Below are 21,908 nucleotides of genomic sequence, written 5' to 3'. Positions count from 1 at the left end.
TGAAATTTCGTTGGAAGAATAGTATAGACAAGTTTGGAACATAGTGATTAATGACAGACAGACTTGTGACAAGTTAAAAGGGGAATATGGAAACAAGTGAACTTTTGGAAAATCTGGGGGAAGTTTATAGGTTGTTGTAGGTTTTTCGGGCTGTATGGCCATGTTCTAGAAGCATTCTCTCCTGATGTTTTGCCTGCATCTATGACAGGCATCCTCAGAGGTTGTGAGACCTGCTGGAAACTAGGAAAATTGGGTTTATATATCTGTGGAAAGTCCAGGGTGGGAGAAAGAACTCTTTGTCTGTTGGAACTAGGTGTGAATGTCTTAATTGGTTACCTTGATTAGCATTTGATGGCCTGACAGTTTTTAGGTGTGCCTTGTTCTGGCCTGGGGGAATTCATTCTTTCCAACAGACCTCACAACCCCTCTGAGGATGTCTGTCATAGATGCAGTTGAAATGTCAGGAGAGAATGCTTCTAGAACATGGCCATACAGCCCTAAAAACCTACAACAACTCAACGATTCTGGCCATGAAAGCCTTCGATAATACATTGAAGTTTATAGGATTTGTATTTATAGAAGGACAGGGAGACAAACCTACAACAGAAACAATGACATTTTGGAAATAAATAATAAGATAAGATGGTCCAGAGAAAGGGGGCACAAGAAAGGAGAAAGATATAAAGGGGTCAAAATAAAATAAAATGACATAAAATGACATAATTATTTTTATAAATCTAATGAATAAATCTTGGCTCTCTGAATAAGGTTGATTTTCTGTGTTACTTCTCTGTTCATCAGCTACATTTAGTGTGCTTATGTTGACTCTGATGCTATGTAATTTTTATATGTGCTATGTAATTTCAGTCAGAAGCCTAGAGCATAGATCCAAGTGTTAGTTTAAGTAGACCCATTAAATCAGTTAAACTTACTGTATATACTCAAGTATAAGGCTAGTTTTTCAGCCCCTTCTTTAGGGTGAAAAAGCTCCCCTTGGCTTATACTCGAGTCAAGGTTATTATTTTATTCTCTTATTAGTATTATTTTTATTACATGTATTATTTTTCTCTATTTATTATTATTATTACATTTATTATTTTACTCTCTGTATTATTATTGGAAGGATACATAAGCACATTTATATTGAAAAAGGTTAGAATAATGGTTTAATCAAAGTTCGACAGTTTTATTTTAAATTACAGTTTTATGTAAATTTTCAAAAACATTTAACCTACCGATGCCTCAATTAATGTAATTTTATTGGCATCTATTTTTATTTTGAAATTTAACAGTAGCTGCTGCATTTTCCACCCTCAGCTTATACTCAAGTCAATATGTTTTCCCAGTTTTTTGTGGCTTATAATCAGGTCAGTTTATACTCGAGTATATACGGCAAATAAGTCTGACTTATCACAGATTTGATGGGTTTAAGATATTTGGGGTAACAAATTGATTGAAACTCATATCAAAAAGGAGGCAGAGCATGAGGGCAAATAATATAATGCTAGACCTTATTTGAAACAAAAATGCCTTAGTCATTTCTTATGTACAGGTCTTGAGATTTGTTTGGCACAATTGACTGAACGGAGTGATTTCAGTGGAAGTTGGCATTAATTGAGTGTATTATTACGAGCTATCAGAGCATTGAAAGAATCCCATTGGAGCATTGCAGCACACCCAAATATCTGGGAGTCACTCTGGACCGTTCCCTGAACTACAAGATGCACTGCCTGAATTTCAAGCAAAAAGTGGGCGCTAGAAATAATATCATATGAAAACTGACTGGCACAACCTGTGGATCACAACCAGACACAGTGAAGACATCTGCCCTTGCGTTATGCTACTCTGCTGCTGAGTATGCATGCCCAATGTGGAACACATCTCACCACGTTAAAACAGTAGATGTGGCTCTTAATGAAACATGCCACATTATCACGGGGTGTCTGCGCCCTACACCACTGGAGAAATTACACTGTTTAGCTGGTATTCCACCACCTGACATCCATCAGGAAGTAGCAACCAATAGTGAAAGGACCAAGGCAGTGACATCTCCAGCTCATCCCCTGTTTGGATATCAGCCAGCATGTCAATGACTTAAATCAAGAAATAGTTTTCTAAGATCTACAGGGACACTCGCTGGAACACCTCAGCAAGCGAGAGTCCAAAAGTGGCAGGCTCAAACCCAGAACCTCAATCAGTGGCTGATACCAAATGAGAGACTCCCCCCTGGGCACACAGAAAACTGGGCGACTTGGAAGGCATTGAATAGACTGTGCTCTGGCACTATGAGATGCAGATCCAACCTTCAGAAATGGGGCTACAAAATGGAATCCATGACATGCGAGTGCGGAGAAGAGCAAACTACAGACCACCTGCTGCAAAGCAACCTGAGCCCTGCCACATGCACAATGGAGGACCTTCTTGCAGCAACACCAGAGGCACTCCAAGTGGCCTACTACTGGTCAAAGGACATTTAATCTACTAAGCTCACAAACTTTGTGTTTTGTTTGTTTGCCTGTTTGTTAAAAAATGCAATGCAACTGATTGGTCTGCTCCTGACACGATAAATAAAATAGAGCATTGAAATTAATGGCCTTAAATAAGAATGCAGGCTGCTTTTGCTAAACAAAATGTGCATGCAAGTATGGGTTATATCTAAGCAACTCTTTACAATAAAGGTTTCTTTCTAAAGGATACATGCCATACTTACACATACACACCTTTCTGTGAGACACATGCACATTTTGCTATCCACTAGCAACTCTTTCCTTTTTATTTTTTCTACATCATGAGAATTTTCTTCTCAAAGGAAACAAGAAATGTCAGAAAAGCACAGGGAAAATTAATATAAGCTGCAAAGTACTTCCCTTACTTTCTACATTACTGCATCATAACAGAATGTGTCTCTTTCTGTTTTCCTTCTTTGCTGTGGAGGAATCAGCATGCTTTTGTAAAATGAATTACTTATTTACTTTGTTTCACACACCATTAACAACGCTAATCCAGATAGAATCCCATTTCGTTTCTGCCATCTCAGCAAAGTAGTTGATAACAAAACAAAACAGAAATGGCAGAATGTTTGTAGAAGAGAACTTCAGGGGCTTCCATTCGTTTCCACCTTGAATAAACCTGAAACAGAAGACAAAGTGGCAGTTTGAAAGCAACCAATGTGTTCTGATTATGATGACATTCTTTAGAAGAGTTTTGGTTGAGAAACTTAATATAGCTTCGACAAACTGTCAGATATTAGGGAAGCGTCTGCTGTGGCTTAAGTACACTTTGCTTTGAATGTAATCTATCTTGTTTTTTAATAAGTTGTTTATTTGTATTTCTGGTTTATTGGAAGAAACATTAGTTCCTAGTTTTCCAATCGATGGAAGCCCACAAATTCATTTAAACACTCCTGTATTTCAGACAATATTATAGAAATAATAGATGATAGTAGACCACAGCCTGCTTCTGTTCATGATATATCAATAGGGCTGTTCATGGATCCGTTTTTCAAAATGGGCTTGGGCTGATTCAGCTCTTTTGGCCAGCTGTAAGGGCATGGGGCCAGCACCTTTTTTTCTGGCCACAACAGACCACGCACCTGCCAACCACGGCTACTTTTGGTTTTATTTGGCTGCATGTGGAGTGCAGAGAGTCAGCCATCCACCTGTACAGGGGGTTCCTTGTGAACTTGGCCTGTTGAGCCAATCAGAGCAGAAGAAAGCCATTATGTGTCTTTTAGCCAAGCCAGGCCTCCATTTTTCTGTTGCGAGCAAGCTTATGAGAGAGACAGATCATGCTCCAGTCCACTGGTGATCTAAATTCTACCAGCTCTGCATTGCTTGCCTTGCTTTTTGACTCAAATGGCTATAAATAAGCATTTCTACACACTTAAGAAACTGCCACCAATGGTGCCCTCCACACAACACAAGCTTAAGTGGCTAAAGCCACCATAAGTGGCTTTAGAAATGTTGTTTTATCTTTTTAACAATGGCTAAAGCTCCTTCAGGTGGTGTGGCTCCCATTGAAATAAGTGTTTAAAAAGGGTGCCTTAGCTTCATTGAAAGGGTGTTGAGAGGAAATGATTAAAAATATATTTATTCATTTATTTGACTTGTATACCGCCACTCCCAATTTGGCTCGGAGTGGTTTACTGCAGTAGATTAAAACAATACAACCAACTTTAAAATACAATAAAAACAAGAACCAACATAGTCCTGAGTTATTCACCCATCGAAAGCTTGTCGGAAAAGAAAGGTCTTACAGGTTTTCGAAAAGCAAGTAGCTCTTGGATGTTTCGGGTTTAAACTGGCAAGGCATTCCATAAATAAGGGGCCACAATTGAGAAGGCTCTCTGCCTAGTAGAGGACAGATGATAAGTCTGGATGTTGGGGACTTTAAGCAAATGTTGGTCCTCTGACCGAAGTAATCTCTGGGGTGGGGTTGGTAGGGAGATAAACAGGCCCTTGGGTCCGCCGGCCCCAGACCATATAAGGCCTTAAAGGTTTCTTAAGTCTGATGCCTTAACCCAGGTCTCATTAAAGGATATGAGGAGAAAAAAATGGTTTCTTAGGATTGATATCCTAAAATGATGGAAGGGGGAGCCTCAGAATTTCCCCCATTGCTGCCAGTGGGCTGGATCTTCCTGGAGTGAAAATTGATCCTGGCTGCTCGATCAAAAAATGGAATTTTGCCCATCTGAATTTAGGAGGCTCACAAAAAAAGGATCGGGGGGGGGGTGGATGGGGGACCAAAATGAGGACACTGAAAATGGCACAGGGTTTAACAAAATTGTACAACCCTATATATCAACAAAAGGATGAAATATTTATCTAGAATTCCCATCTGACTTGTGTGGTTCTGGTCTTTTGATAATTTGTCAGACTTTCCTTGTTTAAAGCTTTTCCTTGTTTTATCTTATTTTGGATTCATCAATATGTCCTACATTCTGGGGAAATAAGTTGTTTCCTTTAAATGTAATGCATAATACTCTGTTAAGGAAATAACTGTCAGCTCCAGCAAATAGTTTGACTTGTGAAAAACCATCATAGACTGGAAGGAGCATGCAGATCCCTTCTTCCAGACTCCATGTGAAATTTGCTTTATTCTATTTCATAGTTTTGGATCACCTATCTCAGTGTTTCTCAGTGTTTCTCATCTGCAGGGATAAGCAGTTCCTCAGCCTACTTTCACAGGTACCTAAGCATTGCAGCCTGGTTAGCATCTCCTTATTATCTCCAAATGAGGTATAACACTCTTATGAGTTTAAAACCAAAAAACCAAACATGCTCTATGGTCAAGTTTTGTTGTTGTTTTAGGAAGCCAAAGAAACTTAGGGATGAAATTTGGTCATGGGAGGTGGTTCACCGAAGTTGATAATGAGTGGATCTGTAAAACAAGGACTTTGACAAAAGAATCATATGAACAGGGTTCTAAGGAAAGGCATCTGAGAAAAATAGCTATGACAGAAGTAATGGCAAGATGGTGTTTAAAAAACAAGTATTTAGAAGATGAAACTCTGTATATGGCAGGAGCAAAAGGGCATATGGAGCTGAACAATGGTGACCAGGATTTGGGAGATGGGCAGATTGGGTCTCCCTTTTCTCAGGTCAAAATGCCAGAAGGAAATAATAGAAATGCAAAGTTAATATTTGTAATTTTTTACCATTACCAGGTAACAAAGGAAAAAAAGTAAGATAGGTTTAATGAGTGAACTGAAATAAAGTTGCATAGGAGGAAAGAAAGTGGCAGGTTTATTTGGCTCAGTGAGTCACAATGTCTTCAGAGCCAGTCTCTGTGCTTCACTGGAGGAATTATAAATTATGGAACTCCCTGCTGCAGACTAATCAGTGAAGCAAAAAATGTGGCCATTTCCAAAGCAGTGATTTGAATGTGATTATTGCAAAGTCTCTCTAATGTGATTGCCATCACAGGTTTACTGCCATTTTGCATCACATGAGTCCTCTCAAGTGGTCTTTTTGGATAGAACGCTTAAAAAAACTTTGATTTTGCTTACAGTTGTCCATTGCTCAGCAACAACCCTACAGGACTTTGGACAGGGAGGTTTTCCAACCTGATTCATCTTGTGACCTTTTGAGTGCAAGGCATGTGGTTTTCCATTGAGCTATTGCTCTGTGCAAATATGAGGCTACAAAATAATACCATGAGCTATAGAGGCTGTTTGTGCATGACACTTTACAATTTAGGCATAGCCCTAGGCTAGAGTTCAAATATATTCACAGGCTCCTGACTTGTTTCCTGTGTCATTTCTAAGTTGACACTTCTCGTTATATCTAAAAATTAGTAATTATAGCTGAGATGACTTTAACATCAAATAACATTAACATTTTTACAAACTTTTGATCCAGTTTAAAGCTAAAGGCCTGTTTCTGGCATTGCACAGCTTGCCTACAACCACACTTAAGTACATGATTGCTAAAAGAAGTGTTAATAAGTGCCAGAATACTCCCAGTAGCCAACTTATATAGTGCTTCCCTGGGGCCTTGGAGATTATTTCTGCTCAAATAAACCACACAGAAGACCTGCTCATGAGCATTATTTCTAAATCAAGGTGAATAGCCCATAGTGTTGTTCTATTCTGTTTGACAGGGCAATTGGACTCTGTATGTGATGAGAAAAATATCCTAAAACCTAACTAGAAAAAAATGATAATATTATTAGCCTAATAATAAAGGATGGACAGAGATATCAATTAAAATAAGAGGAAAACCAAGTAATTAAACCATTATTTATATCATTATAATCACCTTTATTTATATCATACCTTTCTCCCCAAGGGGACTCAAGGTGGCTAACAATCCACACTAGACAAGTTTTTAAATGCAATATAAAAGTTAAAAAACAATTAAATAGTAACAGTGTGATAAAAAAAGAATTAAAATACAATAAATGGTCTTTAAAACTGATATCCCCCCAAACCCACCCATCTCCCCAAAGCCTGCGCAATAATAATAATAGTAATAATAATAATAATAATAATAATAACTTATATCCAAACCCCTCTCCCCGAAGGGGCTCGAGGCAGCTTACAGCAATAAAACAAATTCAGAAAATAATATGGCAATAAGCAGTATACAACAAAACAATTATTACTTAGTACAATTAAAATGACATAATAATGTAAGTATTAATAAATGACAGGTTAAAAACTATTTGCCCTCTAAAAACAATCTAAATGTAATCACCATTTAAACCAGCTATTCCTGTTATCAGACTAACCAGCAGTTATAAGTAACATTCTTGTGGAAACGTCTTGGCAGCCAGTAGAGCCGTCACAGCAGAGGCATTGTATGCTCCCTGTAACCAGACCCAGTTAGCAGTCTGGGTGTTCATCTTTGGACCAACTAAAGTTTCCAAGCACTTTTCAAAATAAATGAATAAATATCATTTATTAAATAAGCTTCCTCATGCAAAATATGTTTTATTGTATGTATAAACCATGTTATTGTGAATATGAAACTCTGGCTTAAAGATTTTGGAATAAATGCAGATGGCAAGCATTCATGTGATTTTTGAGAGATAGTGATGTGTATAGAGTTTTCAGGTGCATATGCTGAGTCAAATTGAACAGGTTGTTCATTATGATAAGACAAATAGATTCTGGTTGGTCATACTGTCCAAACCTGTCTTAACAAATAAGTTGTAGCTTGCTTCTATTGCTTTTTTTTTGTTAGCTTCCAAACTCAGACTTATTTAAACAGGTGCACCACATGAGTTAGGAGAATAACTAACTATAAAAAAGGAGAGTGCAGTTTGTTTATTTTATTGCAGAACATTTCATTCCATTGTTAATGCAGTATATGGATTAGCATCAGGTGTAAAGACAACCAGAGCTTCCCAGTACACTTATTAAAATATACTTAATTATGAGATTAATTCATTTTGTCTCTTGAAATCATAATTAGATCAGTTAACAAGGCAACACAGTTGGCCTTATTATAACTTCTTGACTTTATGATTACTAAATCACGTTGGAAATTTCAAATGCATTTTAATTGTTTGTCAATGTTTACTTTTTTGTTTCTTCAAAACACCTGGCTGCTGTTTTCTCTGACACCTGTTAGTAATGCTTGGTTGCAACAAATTTAGTATGAACATAACAAAATAAATGAAAATCATTTTATTCTCCATATTTTCAATAATATATGAGTCTTCTGTTGTTTACAACCTATTTCGTGACAGCAGTAATAATGCATATGTTTCTCGTGCGTTTATTTCCACCTCCGGTTGTCTTGGGTTTATTTTGCAATTTGTCAGTTCTAATTTCTTATCAAAGACGGTGCTCTACGTGCTCTTCTAATTTACCCAAATTTAGTGTTATTTTCAGAAAATGCCTTCATAAACTGGGGTTGTTTTTTCACATCACCCTAAGATAATTGTTAATGGCAAGCTCATGATTCCCTCTCTTTTCACTACATAATGAAATCTGAATCATTGTGCTCCTTTCATAATAATGTCAGCAATTACATAAACGAAATGCAGAGTGTGTTTGTTATATTTCATTATTTTAAGGGTCAGTATTTTTGTGATATCTGCAATTATAGGTTTTGTCCCATGAGATGTGTCTTACCTAGCAGTTCATACTAGTACAAATTGAAATAATGTCTACATTTATCAGAGAATAGGCTCCACTGATCATAGTGGACTAATGTTTCAGTTGAACAATATTGCACTGTTAGATTTCATTATTGTTCTAAGATCTTTTCTACACTGGCGGTCCATTACACAAGCAGTATATATTTAGCATTTATGTAGACTGAATCCCACCTGTAGTATTTTATAGGATGAGCTAAATCAGACATATTTTCTCATCATGGCTCAATTCAGTATAAGAAACCTAATCTACATAATGCCTCCGTTTAGCTTCTCAGGTCATACAGTTGGAGATAGAGACCTTTTGTTTCCAGTCTGTCTGTCATTCAGTTCTTTAGTCCTATGTTGCTCTCGTCCTCTGTACTTGTCTATTCCCTTTCTTTCATTCGTTCAGAGCTTGCTGTTTTCAAAAATAGTCTTAGCTCCACTAAACTCTCATTTCCAGTTCTGTCTGCTCATTCTGCCCATACAGTCATACACCCAGAGGTCCATCCTGTCAGTATAGCTTCACACTCATATTTTGTTAAGGGCTTTGCTATAGCTTCTCCTTGGAGACCTTGGATTGCTAAATCACCAGAAAGCCCCAATTTACAAATCAATGTGCAAAAAGGCCATAGTAATGTGAGGCAGTAGTTTTTCTTTAGAGACTTTTGAATTGTTAACTCATCCAAATTTAAGCCCCTTCTACACTGCCATATAAAATCCAGATTATCTGCTTTGAACTGGATTATATGGCAGTGTAGATCCAGCATTAGAAGATCCCACCAGTTATCAAATTGTCAACATGAAAGCCTTGTTGTTCCTTTTTCTTGCTTGCTGTGTAAGAGTTGTATCTATATTTAGGATCATATACAAGTAAATAAATGAGCTATGATGTTGTACTGGGAACACAGATCACATTGAATATTTTTGCTTCTTACTTCTTATGTCAAAATAAGTTCCAAGGAAACCATGCCTTTCACTCTCACTGTAACTACTTAGAATTTGTCCATCAAATCAACTCCCAAATCTTAGCTTATCAAGTTTTTGCCAAAACCAGTTAATATACAGTGCAGTATTTTAAATTCTAGGTAGACATCATTTTTTCCCCAAAAAAGTAAAAAGAAAATGAATTAGTTTTGTAATTGAACATAGTACAGATATTTAATGTTTTCTTATTTGTCAAAAAAATATATAACCAGAATCACACAACTTTCCTTTTCAACTGAATTTATTATAATATTAGCTTTGCTATGGTAGATCTTGATTTATATTCCAGGAAGAATAACGTGCTAATTCCACATAATACAAGATGTAAGAATTTACAGTTAATTTGATTTCTTAAACTCAATGAAACTTCTCTTTGAGAACGCTGTGCTGCTGGAAATCAAACTTGATTAATCATACCTGTCTATAACTGTTGGATTCCAGCTAGAAAACCACGGGTAGCTAGGGGAAATATAATTAAAACTGGACATATTTTACAGTAATTGTTCACTGTGAAATTAACAAAGATCTAATGTGTTCATTTTTCAAAGGGTGAGCCAGGTTTCTTGGGTCCACAGGGAGAACCTGGATTACCAGGATTACCAGGGACAAAGGTATGCTTTATATATGTATATATTTCTTTAATGTGTGTGCCTTATTTCATATCGATTAATTCAAAATCTAATCCTTTGCTTAGGACAAAACACATTAACTCATTTGACCATTAAAATCCAACTGAAATATAAAAGAACGAGAAGGCTGTCTTTTTTAAAATAGCAAGTCTACAAATCTATTACAAGTAATTACTTTTGTTTTTTCTGTATAATAAAATAAAGCTAGGTGCAGTTTTGGACAATATAGCAAATTGTGTGTTTTTCCCCTCTTTACTCAGTGGCTGGACACTGATAATGGATAATTATTTGCCTTTTTAGTAGATATAGGAAGTTCTTCTTTAAAAGGTAACTGGAGATGATACCAATGGAAATAATTGCAGTTCCAGGTGTGTTTGTGTGTGTGTTGGTATTTATTGTAGTGATAGGAGTCAGCCTGGAATATGCATTTTTTAAATGCACCCAATTTATATCGAATATTTGGTTCCATATACAGTTACTAGAAAAACAACATAATATCTTAAAACTGATTCAAAAACTGTTTTTCCAATTTCCTTCCCCTCTAATATTCATGATTCATGGAACATAATATTTAGCTCATTGGAACAGCAACCTATTTGTTTATGCTACTTAAAATGCAATGCACAATCATATGACTGTGTAATAATAAATAATGCTGGAACATTATGTGTGCAGCTGGGGCTTTCTATCATTCTTCCTTTTATTAAGACTGTCCAAAGCTTCTAAATGTCCTGATTATTTTGCTGGTTAGAAATAGGCTTTGGAATATTAAAGATCAAATCCAACTTTAACTTACTATTTTTACATTTAATGATTTAATGACCTGAAAGATGGGCAACTTCAGTGTATCTTCAGCCCAATTTTTCCCCAGCACCAAGAATCACAAAGTTGGAAGACACCACAAGGACCATGTAGTTCAACCTCTTGTCTGAGATATCATGCCATGATGCCCCATACCAGCAGAATTTGGTAATGGAGTTACATGTATTGGAAGTGCAATAATGTTTGGCACTTAATTAGATAGAGCAGCAATGATGGGCTTTAGTAACCCAAAGATGTCTTACCACCTCATCACATTGAGAGGGGAAAGCATGGGTGACGGTCCCTTTAAATGTAGAGAATCGCCTTTCTTATACGTATCATAATCAGTCTCATTTTGAGTTCTGCCTTCCCATCACACTCACATATGGAAACATAAGAGCTGGCAGTACATTCATCACAAGGTCAGAAACAACAATATTCAAAAACCAAAGTCCCTTACATTAAAGGAGACAGTGATCCAGTTTAAAACCATTGCTTTCCATGGGATCCTTTGGTTCTGCATCAAACCACATAGGATACAAGAGACAGTTATTAAAGTTAAAACCATGGCTTTCCATGGGATCCTATGATTCTGTATCAAACCCATATGATACAAGAGACTGCTGGATGTTGGGCAATGAAACAGGATGAGAAACTTTTAATGGTTCTTATCCCACCTGTATTTCAGAGGTAAACATGAGAGTAAAGTGTGATAAGAGGTAGGAACTCTGAACACAATTGCTGGCCCATGTTCAGAGTTCCCTCCTTTCAGATCTTTTCTGCCTGTTTTCACCCCTGGAACATGTGATGAGCCCCATGCCTCTCCATGGCTACATTTTGCCTATGACTTTGTCAATGGGTGAAGCAATGTAATTCGTTCTTAGCTGCCTAGTTGCTTATCTTGAAAATATTTACAGTTAAAACTGTAAAATAAAACAACGCCATAGTGACAACACTTCAAAAACATGGCACCTTATCCGTTTGTTTTTATGTGCTTTATATTTTGCTTAGTTTTTAGGAATTTATTTTAATGGTAGTATAATAGTGACAAAACAGGCAAAGTTGTAGAAAACATCTATTTCAGGTACATTATTTATTTTCCCAGAGAAATGTTTGTCACTGTGCAGAACATTTGTCAGTTTGAAATATGCTGTGATGCTGATCATTTTGGTTTTTCAAAAACTGCTTGGTACCACACCACAGTTGTTGCTTCTGTAAAGTTTCTGCATGCTGTGATTTTTGACAGGGTGAACGGGGAGATGTGGGGCCTCCGGGGAAAGGCGAACGAGGTGAGCCTGGAGCTCCTGGACCAAAGGTCAGTCTGGTTTAACTTTGGAAATATTTTATGAGCTTTTTGGAGCAGTTGATTTTTTGAAAAGAAAGCTTTTGCTAGTGGAAGTTAAAGAACACTGGTAAAAATAAATGTTAGTGTTATTTAACTTGTTTAAGAATTTATTGAAATGTATGTCATTCACCTTGGGGCACAATAATAATGTATATAAACTGAGAAGTGTAGTATTAAAAATCAACAATACAAGCATGAATAGAGTTTGGTTTTTTTAAAAAATTCAAATGTTCCTTGAAATTCATAGCACATTTGCAGAGCACATCTATGCAGAATCCACCATAAAGTGCAAATGGTTGCAGGGTCTAAAGTAGAATGAAGTCATATATGCTTATAATGATTTGTAATTTTCAATCTGAAATTAAGAAGAATAATTCCGCCTTTCTCAATCTGTGTGTATGTGTGTTTGTCTAGCATGAGAATTTTAAAAAACACCAATGTTTACTATGAGATTTGTACAAAAGTTTTCTCCTAATGGATGGGACTGAATATGGCTAACAATGGAATGTAATAAAACAAGTACAGAAGGTCTTTGAAAACCATTATCAATATCTATGTGTTAGGGTCAAAGGGATGCTGTACTATTAATTTCCTGGATTAATCTTGGTTGGATCAATTCAGGGGACCTTTTGTTTGCCCTAATCACTGTTTCCCAACTCTGCCCAATACTAGAGTTTCTAAAAGTCTGTGCTTTTCCAAGTTCAGTATTTAAATAATGGCTTCCTACTCATGATCATGTGAAACTCCATATGCAAGCATCATCACTTGGGCTATGTTAGTAATTGCTCTAAATATTGAAATTCTGTGCATAGAGATAAGAGCACTTTAAGTGTTTTCTCAATAAATTTATACTGGCATGGACTTGTTTGTATTTTGGGGGGCAGGAGGGTATTGGGGGTTGAAAATATGGCCTTCATTAATATGATCCGGTCCTTTGTGACATCAGAATAAATATGACTTCTTGATTAGATTAATTAAATTTTAATTAACATTAGCTCCATTTACATGATTAATGTTAGTTTTTGTACTTTTCACAATTATTTTAATGAGTTTCCTTTCAATACCATGTGCTGAACCATTTTGATCTTTCACTCGATATATTTGTTAGTTCATTAGCAGGAGTAGGTAGAAAGCAGATCCTTTCTGAATACAAAATTCTGTGGAGTCCTGAAAGAGAGCGCTCTTTGTATGTTTGAAGAAGATAGCAAGAGATGAATTCCTGCCTTCAGGAATCATAATGTTAAGATTTGATTTCAAACCTGAATTCAGTTGTGTTATTGTTTTGACTGAAGAGTTATTGTTATAGTTCATAGACATTTCCAGACTTAGTGTACAGAAGAGATCCAGCTTCAATTTTCCATTTCAAAGAGCTATTTACACACAATGGTTATAACCTGCACAATTATGCAAGATGATGTTTTTTGTTCTGATCATGTTGCATTTACCATATGTACTCAGGGATAAGGACTTCATCACATGGTAGACTCCCCACCCAATGGAGTTTTACCAGGCTCTGTGGTGAAACGGCATGGCAGAAGCCAGCACAGCAGGGGCAGGCTCCCATGTTTGGAGGGAAGTTTCCTAGGATCTTCCACTTCGGTCATGGGCAGGGCCTCCCCCAGATGTCCAGCAACATTGTGTGATGGAGAGCAACCCTATCCATTTCTAGACTGGCAGGGAAGTGTCCCAGGATGCTAAAAAAGGCCCCATGTGAATTGAGAGTAGGGCTTGAGATTAAAATTATGGATTTTGATATGACCCCTGGATAAGTTGAAGGTTATTCCATAGAAAGGGGAAAGCGCCAATACCTCCTTAGGGGTGCCACTGACATTCCCCACCCAGACTTTCAAAAAGGCCAAAAGCGGCACCACTGCAGACAGAATAAAGAAAGTTGGTGCTTCTTTTAGGTTCTGCCAGGATAGGTAAAGTTCTTGCCTTTTGTTACTCTACTAAGGAAAGGGAATGGTTCCTTTCTTGATAAGACACAAAGTACAGTACTCATATTGGCCCATACATAAGACAACCAAGGTTTTTTGGATTCGCTTTTTGACTAAAATTTCTAGCCTTTTATATGAGTATACCTGACAGGACAAAATAGCAACTAGCACATTATAATGCTATGTCTAACAAGTTGATGTCTCCGTGGAGAAAGTTAAGGAAAGGACATAAAAAGAATCCCCAGTGCAGAGAGAGAACTGTTGTATCAACATCTTTCATTCCTTTTCAATACTTCTTTTCAAAAATGAATTTCTTTTCAAGTCATTGTAGCAAATACATCATTGTAACCCTGTACTCATTAATATAAGTAATTTAATATTCCTTTACCTATACTGTATACATCTTTTTGGCATAGATTCATCATAGTAATCATTTTAATACAAAATGTTTCCACTACATTTTAACTACTAGTAGACCATGCTAATTCTTTTGACTGCTCTCTTTTCTTTTTCTATCCTTATTTCTGCTGTCCACCTTGTATGTGTTCCTTCATGCAGGGAAGATCAGGGGAATCTGGAGCTAGAGGTCCAAAGGGGTCAAAGGTTAGTAGTAAGCACATTTTGGTTTTATTTACCTAATGAGATGGGATAATGAGGTATGGGGTGTCTGACTTTCTGTGTATTTAATATATGTATTTGCTCATCTTACAGCACCAGGATTATTTATAGATAGATAGATAGATAGATAAATAGATAGATAGATAGATAGATAGATAGAATTGCACATCAATGGCTAAGGAAAAAACTAGCACCGTCTGAACCAATTCCTTGAGGTTCTAGATCTGTCCACAGCATCACATGTTATGAATGCATCTCATTGGATTACTGTAACATACTTTATGTGGGACTATCTTTGGTAACTGGTCCAAAATGCCGTAACCAACCTCCTGACAGACATTGGTTACAGGGAGCACATAACCCTGCTTTTAAATAGCTTCACTGGCTACCAGCCAATTTCTGGCAGAATTCAGAGTTATGACATTTAGAGATTTATCTAAATTGGATCCACACTGTTTGAAAGGCCATATCTCCCTGTATGGGTTTGCCTGACTTTTAAGAATTAGTCACACTAAGGCCCATTCTACACTGCCCTATATTCCAGGATCTGATTCCAGATTATCTACTTATCCCAGATTATATGGCAGTGGAGACTGACATAATCCATTTCAAATCTGACATCAGATTCTGGGATATAGGGCGGTGTAGATCCAGCTTTACTCAGCCTCAGAGGCAGGCAAAGGAATACTCTGGCTAAATAAATGCTTTTCTCAACAGGGGTTCAATATTTTAGATAAAAACCAAGCAGGGAGGTTAATGCTTCCTCTACCCAAGCAAACTGTTCTTAGTGTGTATCAGAGCCATATACAGTTTTGTACTTTAGAATAAAAAAAGTGATAGGTAGTTCCATGCTGTATTAATATAGCCTATTTATTTATTTAGCCTATTTATACCCCGGCTTTCTCAACCCTGAAGGGGACTCAAGGCGGCTTGCATATAGGCAATTATGCAATGCCTGAAAGCAACACACAATTCCAATGAACATTTAGATTATAATTATAATTAAAATTAAATATTGTGTCCGTGTCTTATATTTTAAAAAATCCACATAGGCACCCACATACAACATTTCTAGTAATAGTTTCCCTCCTCTACCTGTAATGAATTAAAGATGAATTTGATATCTAGCTGGCTTGTATTATCAAAAGACTGTCTAGTTGTTGCCAATTTTTTGGCTATCATTTTCTTTCCAGTAATAACAACAACAACTTTATTTTTATACCCTGCCACCATCTCCCTGAAGGGACTCAGGATGGCTTACATGGGGATCAAACCGAGCATAACCAGTATCACAAGCTAAAACACAATTAAAAATATAATAACATATAAACAATCTAATTAAAACAATTAAAACCAGCAGAGTAAAAACATCATAAAAGTGCATCAACAAACAGTAATCAGAAAATGGTAGGCATGATCAGATTCAAGAGAGCAGGGCAAGGACTTGTGCAAAAAGCACACTATAGGCCTGGGGTTGGGGGTAAAGTGCTAAAAAAAAAAAACAAATGAATAAATTAGGGCTGTTAGACCTGATCAGGAACTATAGTTTTCTCATCCTGCCATTTCCCATTTGTCCCTAATTCCCACTCACTTCAATAATAACAACAGCAGCAACAACAACAACAACAACAACAACAACATGTCCCCCCCCCCCCCCCCCCCCTCACACAGTTCTGGCCCTAACATTAGGGCAAACTGAGAAAGCTACTTTAGTTGCTAGATTCTGGATGGTGTAAGAAGCAAAACCAGAAATTTGACTGTTTCCTTCTCTTAGAAGATAGAATAGTATCTTTCAGTCTGGCTTGTGCCCCTTAACTCTACCCTCAAGGAGAGTGAAGTATTTGGTCTTACTGTCAATGTTGAGATAAGATAAAGTACAAACAATTAATGATGTCCTTTGCCACTTAATGCAGAAGAATTCCTGACCCCTCAACCAATATAAAAATAATGTGATTTTTTTCTCTCTACTGCCCTTTGGTTTATGTCAGACATTCATACATCTTGCTTTAATCCAGTTTCATCACATAAGCGGTATGCTGCTCTGCAGAAATTGATTTATATCTTAAACATCACAAGAAATTGGCTCCTTCTAAAATTATTGAATTGAAATATGAAACAGGGGTGGCACAAGAGATTAATTCCCTGAGCAGTGGCTGTTAAAGTCTCATTATTGTGCTTTATTGTTTACAACCACACAGCACAGGTAACAGCTTTTGTCACAAACCCAGTGATATAAATTGTCCATTTAGAGGTTTTAATCAGGAATGGACAACTTCAGTGAATCCAGGGGTGGTCTGGAAGCCTTATGGTTGCCCCAAATGCTAAAAAAAAAATGAAGAAAAATAGAAATGGTCGGAAGTACACTTCTGGTTTTGAGAAATTGGCATTTTCAATATGGAATGGTATTGAGGAGATTGCAACATATTTCAAAAATGAATTGGATCTCCTGGACAAGTGATTTACTTTTAATGGAAAGGGAAAGGACAATTTGGATGAGTTAAGGGGTTGCATGAAGAGAGGGAAGGGGAAGGACTGCATTGATCTGAAGTCTATCAGGCATGTTTCTATGTCCCCAAAGTTAGAATTATGTTCCTCTAATGACATTTTCTTTCTCTCCCACATCTTCTAGCATTGCAGTAACTTAAAACTTTAATTGAAGATTTAGAAATACAGCTTAGGCATCCAAACAAAAGGGACAGGCAAAGTCACAAGCTACAATGGGAACATAGTAAATATAAGTGTTCTAGGAGTAAATGATTTTCAGTGTCTCACTCTCTGCAATATTAAAAATGTGACGCCTGAAGAAGTATTTCATTTGATGGGTCAGAATTCATATTTGGAGATGCAATACTTTCATTTCTCTCCCTTCTGTTATCTATGCTGGCCTAATAGACTGGCCCACTGAATGATGGACCACATACTAGCAAAGCTGCAGATGATCACAGATGAAAAAAAACACAAGTATAAGCAGCCCATAATATATATGTCTTGCCTTTTGGGCTACATTTGAGGTTCTGAGGTGTTACCCATGTTTCTTTATAGATTGGGGATGGACTATTAAATTGTCTTTTTCTCATTTCTTTTTTTCTTGAAATATCGAGTATTAGTAAAGTAAAAATACATGTATTTTTATCAACCATTTTTTTCCAACAAGGGTGATCCTGGAGAGAATGGTGGCCTGGGGGCCACAGGCCCACGGGTGAGTAATCTTATTGAGTTTGGGATTTTATTTATTTATTTATCGTGTTATCAGCAACCAGACATTTGTATTACATTTTTAACAAAAACAAACAAACAGACAAAACACAGAATTTGCAAGCTTGGTAGTTGATTAAATGTCCTTTGACCAGTAGCTGGCCACTTGGAGTGCCTCTGGTGTTGCCGCAAGGAGGTGCATGTGCATGTGGCAGGGCTCAGGTTGCATTGCAGCAGGTGGTCTGTAGTATGCCCTTTTTCACACTTGCATGTTGTGGATTCCACTTTGTAGCCCCATTTCTTAAGATTGGCTCTGCGCCTCGTGGTACCAGAGCGCAGTCTGTTCAGCGCCTTCCAAGTCACCCAGTTTTCTGTGTGCCCAGAGGGGAGTCTCTCATTTGGTATCAGCCATTGATTGAGGTTCTGGGTTTGAGCCTGCCACTTTTGGACTTTCGCTTGCTGGGGTGTTCCAGCGAGTGTCTCTGTAGATCTTAGTTTGGGATTACTAATTGCCTTTGCTTTTTTACCCACCAAACTCCAAACTCAGATTGAGTGTCCCAGGCTTGCTGTTACATTTAAAACTATTCACTTCTGTTTGCATAGACAGTGCCACATTTATTTTGACTCTATGAGTGTGTAAGAGAGAGGCCATGACCATGTATACATTTCTATTGGTATGTGCATAGATACACATCAACTCAAACATGATTTCTATTAATTATTTCCATTAATTTTAGTTTGAGGATTGAATGTGCAGAGAAGAGTCCATTAATCCTACTTTTCCCAGCTGTATCCTGTTGTTTACACAGTTCCACACAGTGCAATTCAGCTTCATGGAAATCTTCAGTGTGAACCAGCATGCAGGCTAGACCAGTTTTATTATTGTATATTCCCTGGAGCTCAACACACTAGACGATGAATCTACTTAAAATCCGGCTGCTGCCTCCTGCAGAATTCTGGGGTTTGTAGTTTAGAGAGGAGTCTTTAAAAGCCTCACTAAACTACAAACCCCGGAATTCTGCAGGAGGCAGAAACCGCATTTAAAGTGGATTCATTCTCTAGTGTGATGAAGTAGATCTGGGACTAATTCTATAAAACACTGAGGAGTGGAGAGATCCAACCAGTAATTTCTTTACAACCCAATCTCCCAGACATCATACCATCACTACATATCAAAGAATGTTTGGGCTTAGGATAAAGTATGTTGTCATTGTGTATTTTCCTCTTGGCTAAATTAATATTGTCAGACATTCTGTGATGGGATAAATATGTTACAGGGCCCGCCTGGACAAAAAGGTGACCAAGGTGCCACAGAGATCATTGACTACAACGGCAATATCCATGAAGCCTTACAGGTATGTGATCAGAAAAAATACACAGTATGCATATTTGGTGAAGGAATGTAGTGATGCTGTGCATGTTAATAGCATATATCAAGAGTGATTTTAAAATACAAATTGTATTGTTCACTTAAAGCTGAATATCTCTGTAGAGCTGAAATAGACAGTGGGAAACAGATAGTGGTCTAGGAAAACAAATCTGATTCCGTACAAGGGATCTCTGTGTGTGTTAACAATAATCTAGAATTTTCTTTGGCAGAGTATTTTTCCTTTAGTCTTTTCATGGCAGCATTAAGGTGTATCCAGATTGCAAAGTCACAGTGGTTTTACACTACTTTAAGTGCCATTGCTTAATCCTATGGAATCCTGGGATGTGAAGATCTTTAGTCTTCTCTACCAAAGAGTTCTGGTGCCTCACTAAACTGAAAATACTAGGATTCTGCAGGATGGAGCCATGACGGTTAAATTGGTGCCAAACTGCCATAATTTTCAGAATAAAAATAAAAATGCGGTGACCATCCATCTCCAGATTTTTGCTTTACATCTTGTGGTAGGAATAGAAGATATTTCCGTTGTAACTCTTTGTTCCAATACTTCTTTTGAAATTGTTCCACCAGAACAATCTGCATTTCAGTTCAAATAATCATTATTTAAACCAGAATTGTTTTTTTCCTTGACATTCCCTGTGCAGTTCCACCCATCTTCTCTTCCCCATCTAAATGGAAAAGCTGATTACCTAAAATTAGTATCCATATAACTTAATGAAAAAAATCACAAATGTTTATATCAAGACCAGCCAGGTTCCAAATTAGTAAATAAAGTAGATTAAAACTGACCGTCATAATGCTTTGTTGGTTGCTTTGGGATGCACAATCTGTCAAAGCAAAGAGTAGCATAGGAATAATATGAGGCAAGAGATTCATGGAAGAGGGAGTGGCAGGATGTGGCAATTATTAATAAGCAAAATTACTTGCAGATACAGGTGCTAGCCTGCATACTTGCAAGTATATTTGCTTACAGCTGGGTAAGGTACATGGAAGGAGTGTTGTCATAACATGGACCAGCTGCAAGTCATTTCTGAGCAGACAGTACTGGTGATCTAAGCCTAATGTGTTTTTAAAATAATAGATTACGGTAGCATACTCCATATCCTTATGAAGAGCAACAATATTCCCATCTTACCTTTTGTACTGTCCCTCTGCTCTTTGCATGTATTGTTTTCATGTATCAATTAGGCCTGGGAACCCCCAGCAAAAATAGATCTAAAAGCTCTTATACAGCCTGGACCAAAAAAAAAAAAAGTAAAGATCTTTAAAAAGCACTTGCAGAAGATCTTTGAAATTCCGTTTTGATTATTAAAGGGAGAAATGAACAGTAGTACTGCCCTGTATCAGTTGTACCTCTAAAATTGGCAATGATGTTTTGTTCTCCTGTGTGTTAGAAGTTCTGACATTCATCAACTTACAGTGAAGTTAGAGAAAATGCAATGTTTGGCAGCTGTTCAGCTCCTCTAAGGATCTGGAATGCTGTTTCAAAAAGAAATTGGCGCTGTTCCTCTCTAGAAGACAATTCTCCTAAATGCATGCTTGAAGACTTAAAAGATAAACAACAAAGGAAGTTAGAATTTTGCAGGATGGTTTGCAATTCCTCTGAGTAATTTCTTCTACTTTGTTATGTGAGTCATTAGCATGTAAGTCATGTTTATGCAGTAGCACAGAAATATGCAAGGCATAAATAAAAATGCTACATTGAGTAAGGCTATTGTGTATACTCATGTATAAGTCTAAAAAATTTAGTCTCCAAGAATCAGTGTAAGCACAGTACCTTACCTCTTATGAAAAAGGAATAATTCCTTTCTCTGACTTGAGTGGAAAAAGACGAGAACTTAGTCCATCTCAGGAGAACCTAATAGAAGCTGTTTTTTGAATGCCTGGGCAGGAAAATGGCAGTGGTCAGGGATGGGAGGCTCCCTGAGGTGGCACTGGCACTTTTCCTTCTCCGAGAAATGACCATTAATTTATTCATGGGTTATATCAAAATCCATAATTTTGACCTCAAAACTTTGAACTAAAGGCATGTAACCTATAACCTTTCATGTGTTTTTGGATTGCAGCTCTTGTTCTTGATCACTATTGCTCACAATTTTAACCCATTCACTCCATGACATATAATTGGTGTAGACATTTAGACTCTTAGAAAGAAACTTTCCACATATACTCTACGAGTAAAATCAATTCCTCCCAGCTTTAGGCCAGAATGTATAACTGTACATCAAACTATGTTAGTGCCACAGCAGCCAAAAGGAAATCAAACAAGTCTATGGACCTCATCAGATAGGCAGGGAGAAATTGGGTGGCCACGAGGGACAGTGGAGGGTACCATCTCACTATTTTCCCTGCCATCCAGGTCCTTTCATGTCTGCCAAATCACATCTGTTCCCCCTTCAGGTCTGTCTTTCCCCCATGTCTCT

At 37.2% G+C, this 21,908-nt stretch overlaps 1 protein-coding gene across 1 annotated transcript in view; it reads left to right on the top strand.

Annotated features, from left to right (window-relative positions):
- Positions 1–21,908, top strand: part of COL25A1 (collagen type XXV alpha 1 chain) — a 362,960-nt gene that overhangs the window by 289,873 nt on the left and 51,179 nt on the right. The window contains exons 19-23 of the mRNA XM_060779107.2: positions 10,122–10,184; positions 12,250–12,318; positions 14,844–14,888; positions 18,058–18,102; positions 19,376–19,453. Coding sequence (XP_060635090.2) covers positions 10,122–10,184; positions 12,250–12,318; positions 14,844–14,888; positions 18,058–18,102; positions 19,376–19,453 — 300 coding nt within the window. The remainder of the gene's footprint in view (positions 1–10,121; positions 10,185–12,249; positions 12,319–14,843; positions 14,889–18,057; positions 18,103–19,375; positions 19,454–21,908) is intronic.

Source organism: Anolis sagrei, chromosome 5 (assembly GCF_037176765.1).
Source record: "Anolis sagrei isolate rAnoSag1 chromosome 5, rAnoSag1.mat, whole genome shotgun sequence".
In the NCBI taxonomy this organism is placed as follows: Eukaryota; Metazoa; Chordata; class Lepidosauria; order Squamata; family Dactyloidae; genus Anolis; species Anolis sagrei.
The sequence above is the reverse complement of the archived record's forward strand: the minus strand, read 5'-3'. Positions and strand labels throughout refer to the sequence as shown.